General features: G+C 42.5%; 1 protein-coding gene and 1 long non-coding RNA gene across 2 annotated transcripts in view; both read right to left on the bottom strand.

The window, feature by feature from the left end:
• Positions 1-458, bottom strand: part of FAM184B (family with sequence similarity 184 member B) — a 36,016-nt gene extending 35,558 nt beyond the window's left edge. The window contains 1 exon segment of the mRNA XM_031553178.1: positions 88-458. Coding sequence (XP_031409038.1) covers positions 88-222 — 135 coding nt within the window. The 5' untranslated portion in view covers positions 223-458.
• An 18-nt stretch (positions 459-476) lies between these two features.
• LOC116216590 lies at positions 477-10,866 on the bottom strand. The gene is made up of 4 exons (XR_004159689.1): positions 10,778-10,866; positions 9,622-9,705; positions 1,231-1,366; positions 477-936 (listed from the first exon to the last, which is right to left on the bottom strand). It is a non-coding gene; the product is annotated as an uncharacterized LOC116216590 (long non-coding RNA).
• Positions 10,867-10,904: the final 38 nt, after the last annotated feature.

Genomic DNA, 10,904 nt, shown 5'->3' with positions numbered 1-10,904 from the left:
GGCGGCTCCCGGCCCTACCGGAGCCCCGGCTGTCTGTCGGCTGAGCCCCACCGCGGGGCAGCCTCACCTCCCCAGGAAGCAACTTACCTTGGTGAGCTGGGCGATCTTCTTGCACATTTGCATGTGAATTTCCTTATTGTATCCTTCTGCCGAACTGCCGCGAGGGGCTTTAGATCCACTGCAAGTCCCGGGTTGCCGGCTCTTGTTTACGCCGGAGGCCATTAAGCTTGAAATACTGAACGCTCCGGGCTGCGCGTTCCCGTCCTGCTGCTCGCCTCCTTCAGCGCTCACTTCAAGCCCGAAGCGCTGCAGGAAGTTCAGCCCCAGCCCCGGGCTGGAGCAGCTGCTTCTCCTCTCCGCGCAGATGTCCCGCTCCTTCAGCGCAGCACCCGGCCGAGGCAGGAGCAGCACGTGCGAGCCTCACGAGCGGGACTTCTTTTTCCTCTCCTCTGCCAATGGTGCTTCCGCCAGGAGGAGATGCCAGCGGCTGGATGCTACGCTTTCCCCACAGGACACGCCGAGCAACGGCACAAACGTCGCTGGGGATCCAATACGGAGACCGCCTGCACGTTAAATTGCGTTGCCTTTTTGGGCTGCTGCAGGGATCATCTGAGAGGATGATTCGGGCACCTTTCATCAGCTCCGTTAGTTGGCAACCCTTTGCAAGTCCAGGTGGACCAATAAAGTGGCAAAGAAAATCTTGTTCAATTTTTGCTGCTCTGCTGAAAGCAGAATGAAGCGGTGCTTCCACCTCCGCGCCGCAGCTGAGCCCTGGTGGGCCTGCCTCAGCCACACGGGCTGCCAGCTCCCTTCGGCTGCCCTGTGCTCACATGGGAAAGGCAGGAAGAAAACTGACACTGCTCACTTGTCTTCATCTGCAGCCATTCCCTCTCTTCAAAAGGCCAAGCATTCCACACATAAAAATAAGAAAAACCGCTGCAAAAAGCAGAAATATGCAAGATATTAAAATAACATCTTTTTTTTTTTTTAAAGAAGAAAATGGTTAGTGAACACGTTTAAACAAGTCTAGGAAAGGAAAGGAGAAGAAAGCAATGTAAGGTGGAAATAAAGAGGTAAAGATGAAAAAGAAGAAAGAACAGGTAGGGGAAGCTGAGTGTTGCTCAGCACCCTGTGATCGTCACTGCAGCCAGTAGTAGAGAGCACACAGAGCAGGGCAAGGGGCCCGCAGCCACTCGAGGGAACGGAGGCCACTCCTGCCCCCAGACTCACCTCCTGGCAGTGCCTTTCTTCTTCCCGGGCTAGAAGCTTGTGCTGGGCTTGAAAAAGAGCTTCAGAGCTTCCTCAGGGTGCTTAGGATTGGAAAAGAGGATTATCCGAAGTCAGCTAAGAGCACTGGGAAAAGAATCTGTGAAAAAGAGAAATCCTCAATGAGGGCAAAAAGAGATAAGGCACTGCTAAGGATAAGCACTCCAAGAGGAGACAGATTGGGCAGAAGAATGCCTGAAGGCAGCAGGGCAGAGAGAGAGGAGTGAGAAGATGTAGGAATAGAGGACTTGGGACACAGAAGCCAAACCCTTTAATTGCTGGGAGAAAAAGAGGGACGTTAAATGAAGGCTGACTGAGAAAGTCATAGGTGATAAAGGCCAAGGAGAATGGAGATCATCACAGCTATTGGGAGATACTAAACTGGGAGGAGAATTTAGCCCAGACAGAACATTCATAAGAAAGGCAAGAAACATATAAGCTTTGCACACAGTAATGACATTCATCGGCAGCAGTGACTAACATGCTGCTGCTTGAGAATAGAATTTATTCTATACATATGGCATAAGGACACTTCGTTGTCAATTGTCTGCTATTTCATATGATGTGTACTCACACTGAAGTTTAATTCAGTTAAACCTTCTCCACAAACCTTCTCATCTATTTGAAGGAAGAAGGTAGAAACTTAATTATATGCACAAATTTGACAAAAATGGCAAACTTATTAATTAGTTCTCTGCACTTTCCAATAACAGCATCTTTTTCCTCAGGAAAAATACAAAGAACAACAGCACACGCAAAAGAGTGAAAACAGAACACTATTTCAGAATTCATTGGGTTTTAAAAGTACTTACAATAACTTACCTGTGTTATTGCTCTAACACAGAAATAGCAATCTTTTTTTTTTGTTTGTTTTGTTCTTTTTCTTTCTTTCTTTTTTTTCTGATAAATAGCAGAATTTATGGCAGGACCTGAATGTATGCCTCGATGGAGACTTGAGACAAAGCAAGGATGCCACAATGTGTCATTCAAGTGTGTGCTATACAAAAGTGGACCTTCATGTGAACCCACATAAGTGAGCGTGAAAATTTTTCTTGAACTTAGAGCTGCATATGGCAAAGATACAGTTCAGAATAAAAACTAGAGCAGTTTAAACAGAAAACATACTTCTGCTTGAATTATTATTGTAGCACTAGTTTTACATTCATTATGAGAGAGAAAATAGTTATCACACTATCATCTCTAAGTCTGTGAGTAACTGTATATACAACTGTTTATGAGGGTGGATAGTGATAGGACAAGAGGAAATGGTTTTAAACTGAGACAGGGGAGGTTTAGGTTAGATATTAGGAGGAAGTTTTTCACACAGTGGCTGGTGATGCACTGGAACGGGCTGCCCAAGGAGGTTGTGGATGCTCCATCCCTGGAGGCACTCAAGGCCAGGCTGGATGTGGCTCTGGGCAGCCTGGTCTGCTGGTTGGTGACCCTGCATGTAGCAGGGGGGTTGAAACTCGATGATAATTGTGGTTCTTTTCAACCAAAGCCATTCTATGATTCCTTGATATAGGTTTACAGCTTTGCTGTTCAAGAGCATGGACTGATTTGTTTTTAGGAGTAAACAACTGTTTGCCTTCCACTTTTAGTATCTGTTGCTTGTTCTATAAGTAGACTACACAGATTTTGAAATCTATATCCTCCTTTGTAGTTCTGTTCACTCAGCCAACTGTGGTTTGCATACTGTACAGACTTTTGTTCTACAAGCTTCAATCTTCTCAATGTTAGAGTTTAGAAAACCACATTACATAGACTATCATTACATGAGAGGATGTTCTTTCCCTTACTTTGATGGAAGACTGGGCTATTCTACATTAAAAAACAAAAACAAAAAACAACATTCTGCTCATTGTACTCTCCCAAAATTTGTTAGGTCTTTTTTTTTTTCATAATGTAACATTGAGGTAGTATTTACTATCCTCATTCAGTATGGAAGTCAGTAGGACTTCTGATGAGCTCTGACTTAAAATCAAATTCCTTCTTGTTTCAAAGAGCATGTGTAGGAAAACAAGCAAACAAACCAAACAAGGTTCTCCTATTATATTTTTATATCTTTCTTCATCTGTCTGAAGAAAAAAAACCCAAAAAATCGAAACAATAAAAAATTTAGAACAAAACCCGAATACAATATAAGTAATTTTTGAGTTCTCATCCTTTCACTGTGGTACCAAAGCAATTTGACATTGCTCAGTTAACAGAATAGCACCTTGTCCTGTCATGTATTTAGATTATAACATTGACTCAGATGTCAGAAACATTCTCTGATAGCTGATCAGTCAATGTCAGTGAATACATCAGTAAGGAAAAAGCCCTAAATTGACATCATTGGACTCTCATCCTGATTTCAGCCACCCAGATACCTGCTGAGCAAACAATGTGGTAAGCTGCAAGTGATCCAGGAGACTCCAAGGAACCTATAGACGCTAACTTTGTGGTTCAGGTACTGGACAGATTGATTGGAGGTGAAGTGTTGCTGGTGCTCACCAGTGTGAAGGAGATGATTATAGACATTTAGATTAGGCAGCCTGTGCTGCAGCAACCATGCCCTGGTTGAGTTTGTGATCTAGAGGAATGTGGGCCTGGCAAAGAGTGGAGTTAGGACCCTGAACTTCAGGAAAGGCTGTTTAAGGAATTGTTGGACAAGATCTCAGAAGCTGTCCTTAGAGACAAAGGAGTGGAACAAAGCTGACTACTCTTCAAGGATGCCTTTCTGAGAAAGCAAGAGCTCTCCATCCCTCAGAATAAGAAAGCATGCAGAGGAGGCAGGAAATAGGCATGGCTTGGCAAGGATCTGCTGGTCAAACTGAGAGAAAAGGGCATGCACAGGCAGTGGAAACAAGGACGTGTCACCTGGGAAGTATACAGGGATTCTGTCCAGACATGCAGAGATGGGATTAGGAAATCCAAGGCACAGATGAAACTGAACTTGGCGAGGGATGTTAAAAACCACACGAAGTGGTTCTATAGGTACACTGGTAAGAAGAGATAGGGCAAAGAGAGTGTACCTCCTTTGAAAAATGAGAAAGGAGAACTGTCTACAACAGATATGGAGAATGGTGAGATACTCAGTGAATTCTTTGCCTCTGTCTTCACTGGTAGCCAGGATTCTCCTATTTCTTACATCTCTGAACTCTTGGTGAGAATGGAGGGAGCAAACTTGCCCCCACTGTAAGGGCAGAGCAAGTCCAAGATCATCCCAGGGTCCTAAGAGACCTGGCTGATGTGGCTGCCAAGCCACTCTATCATCCTGAGACATGGCTGTCAGACAAAGACCCCAGTGGAAAAAGGGAATCAACACTCGCATTTATAAGAAAGGGATAAAGGAAGACCTGGGGAACTACAGGCTAGCGAGCTTCCCCTCTATGCCTGTGATGACTATGGTACAGATCCTCCTGGAAGACATGTTAAGACACATGAGGGTCAAGCAGATGGTCTGAAACAGCCAGCACAGCTTCACCAAGGGAAGGTTGTGCCTAATCAATCTAGTGGCCTTCTATGATGGAGTAATAGCACTGGTGGACAAAGAAAAAGTATATGGGGCTGCTGAATCACGGCCTGAACCTCTGATTGATCACCTGAGGCAAGCAATGAGTCAGCCACGGAGCACAGGTGAAGGCAATTCACCTGTGTTGCAGGAAGGGGTGGAGCCTGGCTCCACCTCTCCTTGACCCATTTAAGAGCTGACTGCCAGTGGGGAAGGATCTCTCTGGAGATTTGCTCCACTGGAGTCTATTTCATGAGCCCAGGATAGGGTGTCTTTTTTTGCCTACTCCAATATAACTACATCAGCCAAGCTCCTGGATATACTATACCATCTGTATATTCATTGATTGTACAGAAGGAAACTGATTTTTATCTACCTGGACTTCTGTGAGGCTTTTGATATGGTCCCCCACCACATCCTAATGTTTAAGTTGGGAAGATATGAATTTGAAAGGTGGACCATTTGCTGGATAAAAAATTGGTTGGAAACTTACAGCCAGAGGGTTATAGTCAATGGTTCTATGTCCAAGTGGAGGCTGATGATAAGCAGTGTCCCCAGGGATCTGTCTTGGGATTGTCATCAATGACTTAAATGATGGGACCAAGTGCACCCTCAGTGAGATTGCTGATGACACCAAGCTGAGCAGTTGATATAGCAGAAAGAAGGAATGCCACCTGGAGGGGCTTTGACAAACTTGAAAGGTGTGCCCATGTGAACCTAATTAAGCTCAACAAAGCAAAGTGCAAGGTTTTACATTTGGGTCAGGACAATCCCAGATGTGTATGGGAGAACTCCTTGAGAGCAGCCCTGCTGAGAAGGCCGTAGAGATCCTGATAGATGAAAAACTTAACGTGAGCCAGCAGTGTATGCTTGCAGCCCAGAAGCCCAATGCTATCCTGGGCTACATAAGAAGATGGGATGTCAGCAGGACAAGAGAGGTGACTGTCCTTCTCTACTCTGCCCTTGTGAGGCCCCATCTGGAGTACTGTGCCCAGATCTGGGGACAAGAACACAGGAACGATGCTGAGCTTTTGGAGAGGGTCCAGAGAAGGGCCATGAAGACTATCAGAAGGCTGGAGCTCCTCTCCTATGAAGATAGGCTGAATGAACAGGGCTCGTTCAGTCTGGAGAAGAGAGGGTGTGGGAAGGCATTATTACAGCCTTCCAATATTTAAAGGGAGATTATAAACATGAGAGAAATCAACTTTTTACACTGGCAGATAGTGATAGGACAAGGGGGAATGCTTTTAAACTAAAGGAGGGAAGAGTTATATTAGATGTTGAGGAAAGTTTTTGATCAAGAGTGTGGTGAAGTGCTGGAACAGGCAGTCCAGAAAAGTTGTGGATGCCTCATCCCTGGAGGTGTTCAAAGCCAGGTTGAATGGGGCCCTGGGCAACATGACCTTCTACTTGATCTAGAGGTTGGCAATCCTGCCTGTGGCAGGGGGGTTAGAATTTGATGATCCTCAAGGTCCCTTCCAACACAAGCCATTCTCGGATTTTCTAGTCAGTTAGTAAATGGGAGAAGGTGCAATTCTACCGATTTTTATAAAATCCTTCCCACCAGGCATATTAGCTTTTTGCTCACATAGCTGAATCAAATGTCGGGAAGGCTTTTGTAATACATCTTCCTAATTCTTAACACCTTGTGTGATTTAAACATCAGTATAATTAAAATAAAGCCACCAAACTCATCAATTTTATCTCTCTATCTCAATTGAAACCAAAGTCCATCATTTCATCATTATTTACTGCCTACACATAAAAATCTGTATGTCATATGCAAGGCAAGATCCACAAATCCCTAATTCTAAGACATGAAGAAGATAGCTCTGCTGCAAATGTTTAATGCATAAGCTTGGTCCTTTGTTTAGTGTATTACAAGTAGCTTTCACAAACCACCATTAATACAGAGCCTACTCTGCCACTATACAAGTTTCACTGAAGTCAGCAGGTTTTTTTATGTGATGACAAAATTAAACTGATACCTCAGGTTAGACTGTATTGTTGTTTTCCAGCTCAATAAAATTTTCATCTGAAAATGGTACTAGTCATTAACTGTCATGATACATTTCAAATGACAGCATCAGTAAAACAGATTTACAACTTCTCAAGTCAGTGTCTCAGCAGAGGAAGATGCATCCCTAAATGAGATTCCAGTTTAATACATAACTCACTACCCTCATTATTAGTCTCTATTTAAATTCATCTTTATCTTAATAAAAGAATTTGGGGATGTTTTTTCCTTTTATCAAGGAAAAAGAAAATAAACAAAACACAGTAAACAGAGGTAAAAGTATCCAGAAGACCCATAATAACAGCTATCCTTCCCCATTTAGTTCACTATCCTATTTCCTATAGAGCTTGTTTAGAGGTTGAATGACAGAAAAAGGACAAGTAGTTCAGCCACCGGTAATTTCAAAATGGGATTATATAACTACTTTACAATTTTTCTTTCCTCCCCCCTCATTAAAGCAGACAGCATTTGAGAGCCCAATTCAAAATACACCAGAAGTGGTGCTCATTTCCTCGCTGACTAAGAATAAACTATTTGAAAATGTGTATACAGTTTTATAGCTGACAAACAAGTTATGGAGGAACAGAATCTCTAATTACTACTGCATAATGATGGTCTATTATGGATGAAATATTACTGTGTGTATTTTTTAATATGGAAATTGAAACAGGAATCAACCAGATGCATCAGTTATACAAGCCCTGGCACACAGAGGAAATAGGATAGCATCAACTTTCCTTTTTTATACTGTTCTTTACCCAGTGACCTACAACTGAAATTACTGCAGAGTGAATGGCACGCAGCAAGTCTGGCTTGCCCTGTGTCATTCTCTGTTTGTTCACACATGACTGACAAAGGAAGATAAAGGATTTAAAACAGTGACACCAGATGAGGGAGAGACAATCAGAAAGAGACAGCATCATAGATGAGGTGACTACAAGGAGAGAATCTTCATCACTCTTCCCTCCAAAGCCTGGTGCAGCACCAAGGTTCTGATTTTCATCTTTCCACTTCACAACCTCTTGGCCCGCTCTGCCCACCTCACTCAGGCTCTACAGGACTAGGGTCGAGCTGCTATGGTCGTTACCTCAATGTCTGTTTTGTTCCCGCCTCAGCTCTTCCTTCCTCAGGAAGCAGCTGGCTCTCACTGAGGTCTGACATTTAGCTCAGATGGGAGTGAATCCCAAAGGGTGAGCTGAAGTGGGGAACATGTGCCTATGGGTAGGATGTAGCTGGAGGCCCTGGGGAGGCTAATCAGGGCCACAATGGGGCTCAAAACCATAACTTGCAAAAACTCTGAAATCAAATCTCTCCATAAGTTAAACAAGGGAGCTAGTGTCACAAGGACACATTTATGCTCATGGGAATCTGGATTCCTGTGGCATATTTACCCTGAAAGACACTATGTCTAACCAGACTAGACTTCAATTTGTCACAACAGGAGCCTGACTTCCATTTCAATTTTGAAATAAAAAGCCTTGCAGAAATATTTAAAGCAGACTGAAGAAATAAATCTCATGTCTTGGATGAAATCAATCATAAGGAACAACAAGGTATTCACAAGGGAAAATCTCCATTTGTCCATCTGAGATTCTGAGATGCAAGCAGACATCATGAATCTAAAGTAATCTAGTTTGCATTCTTTGTTTAATTTGAAATAAAAATCCTGGGTCTTAGAGCCACCAGAATCACACAATTTTACGTGCTCTTTTCTTCCTATTTCAATCTTGTTCTCCATAACTAGACTTCTTTATTGGGAAAAAAGCCGGATTAATTCAATTTTCTGATACAAATATCTTAAATGGAAAGATGATTACACTAATATTATCCTAAAAAATATGAATTTGTAATCAAAACAAACATGCACAATCCAAAAAGGAACAAAAAACTCTCAGTGAGGATTTGCTGTTGATTATCATATTTTTATAGTGTAACTATTTCTCTGACATTAAAAAAAAAAGGAAAAAATTTCTTTAATGTATAGGATTCCATGTTATCATTTTACTTAAACATATAGAATATAGAAACTTATCTCCTTCTCCCTAGGAGCAGAAGAGGATTAGTCCAGAACAGTAGATGTGACAAGTTAATAGAAACTACAAATTACTCACCTAATAAAGAAGGTATCTACATAAACTTATAGCAGTATGTGCCACATGTATAAATCATTTTAAAATCTGTTTTTATCTATTTTTTTTCCCTGTGCTGTCCTCCATTCTCCACACATACTCATATAATCCTTGACACATTTGTAAAGGCAAAATCATTCCATTATTTCGTTGATAAAAATCTACTATTTAAAGAAAGATTGTGACAATCCATATATGAAACAATACTGACCCCTAGTGCTTACCTGTTTTATTCGTTGGATTTTTTCTTCTCAAACAAAAAGCGACTTTTCTTTGGGTTGGGTTCTGCTTATTTCATGCATTTTTATTCATGATGGTATATCATCCATCCCTACTAAATAACTGCTGTCACTAAAGGTTAATCAGACATGTTTCTTAAGCCCAAATGCAGATAGACATCAGCGACCTTAAGCTCCTACTGTCCACAGTTCAATACTGTGGTTCACAGTTTTAAATGTTTTCTGTTTGAAATTAATAAGCACTGAGAATGTTTCCTCTCAACTGATCATCCACTACTTTGCTGCTTGTAAACTATCATTTCCTGTCCGACAGCATGTGCTGTAAACAAGAAGTCTGGAGTTTCAGCTTAGTTAACTCTTCACTTTTTAATGAGATACAGAATTTATTCTCCTGCTAAATAACTTCTGTGAAAATATTAAGTTCATAACAAATAGCTTGAAAATTTAGTGGAAAAAAAAAAGTCTTTTACTCACATTAGTAAAAGACACAATCTGGAGAGCAGAAATATTCCTTCCAACAAGGCAGGTAAGAGCAACAAGGCAGGACAGCCCCATTAGCTGAAACAAATTAGAAAGATGTTTCAGTAAGAAACGTAGAATCATTAAGGTTGGAAAAAAAACACAAAGATCACCTAGTCCAACCATCAGTCCATCCTCACCATGCCCACTAACCTGGGCCCCTCAGTGCCACATCTCCACATTCCTTGAATGAATGTGGGGACAGTGACTTCCCACTCCCCTGGGCAGCCTGCTCCAATGCCTCACTGCTCTTTTTGAGAAGAAAATTTTCCTACTATCCAACCAGAACCTCCCTTGGCACAACCTAAGGCCATTACTTCTCATCCAATTACCTGGGAGAAGAGGCAGACCCCCACCTCACAACAAGGTCTTTGCAGAGAGTTGTAGGAAGCAATGAGGTCTCCCAACAGCTCTCCAGACTAAAGGGGAAACTGAGTAAGATACAGAATTTATTCTCATGTTTAATTAAAGGATTTCTTTGAAAACACGATTCTTACAAGAAATGCTTAAAAATTTGGAGTAAAAGATGTAATCTATGAGGCAGATGTACTCTTTTCAACGAGGCAGTTACAGCCCTTTTATGCCCCCTTCAGAGCTGACAAAAAACAGAAAGGTGTTTCAATAAGAAATATGCAGTCTGCAACTTTTAAGCTTTGACAATCTACCTAGACAACTACACAGTCACCAGCTGTACCTAGTGAACTTGATTCCCCTTGTTACTCAGCTCTTTACAAAAAGGTGAAAATAAACTTTAAATAGGGTAAAAAACGCATTGCTCCAGACAGATGAGTTTTTAGTTTGTCTCACTTAATGATCACTCCCCAAAGGATTTTCGTTACGTCTGGACACAAGCTGGCCTGCCTTGCTTCATCACCCCACTTGCTTGGCCTGAGGCTCCCGCTGCAAAGCCGCCGCTCTGCCCGTCGCAGCTGAGAGAGCTTTGGGGCAGCGGCTGTGGGCAGCATGAAAGCTTAGCGCTTACTGAGTCAGCCATGTGTGCCATTAAGCACTCTTCTCGGCACTTAGAGTGTATTCAGACTATTAAGACGTCCCGTATCGTTTTAATTCCAGCTTATTACTAACTATACATAGAAATCCTCCAGCTCCTCACAGAAAGATGGCGGCACGCGCATATCTCGGCGCCTCGCCCCAGCCGCCATTTCCCGGCCTGGCAGCCGCCCTCAGTCGCGAGCGTGCGCGTGCTCCCAACTTTTCTCGCGAGACTTGGGGGCAGCGCT

The sequence above is a fragment of the Meleagris gallopavo genome, chromosome 4, assembly GCF_000146605.3.
Source record: "Meleagris gallopavo isolate NT-WF06-2002-E0010 breed Aviagen turkey brand Nicholas breeding stock chromosome 4, Turkey_5.1, whole genome shotgun sequence".
Taxonomy (NCBI): Eukaryota; Metazoa; Chordata; class Aves; order Galliformes; family Phasianidae; genus Meleagris; species Meleagris gallopavo.
The sequence above is the reverse complement of the archived record's forward strand: the minus strand, read 5'-3'. Positions and strand labels throughout refer to the sequence as shown.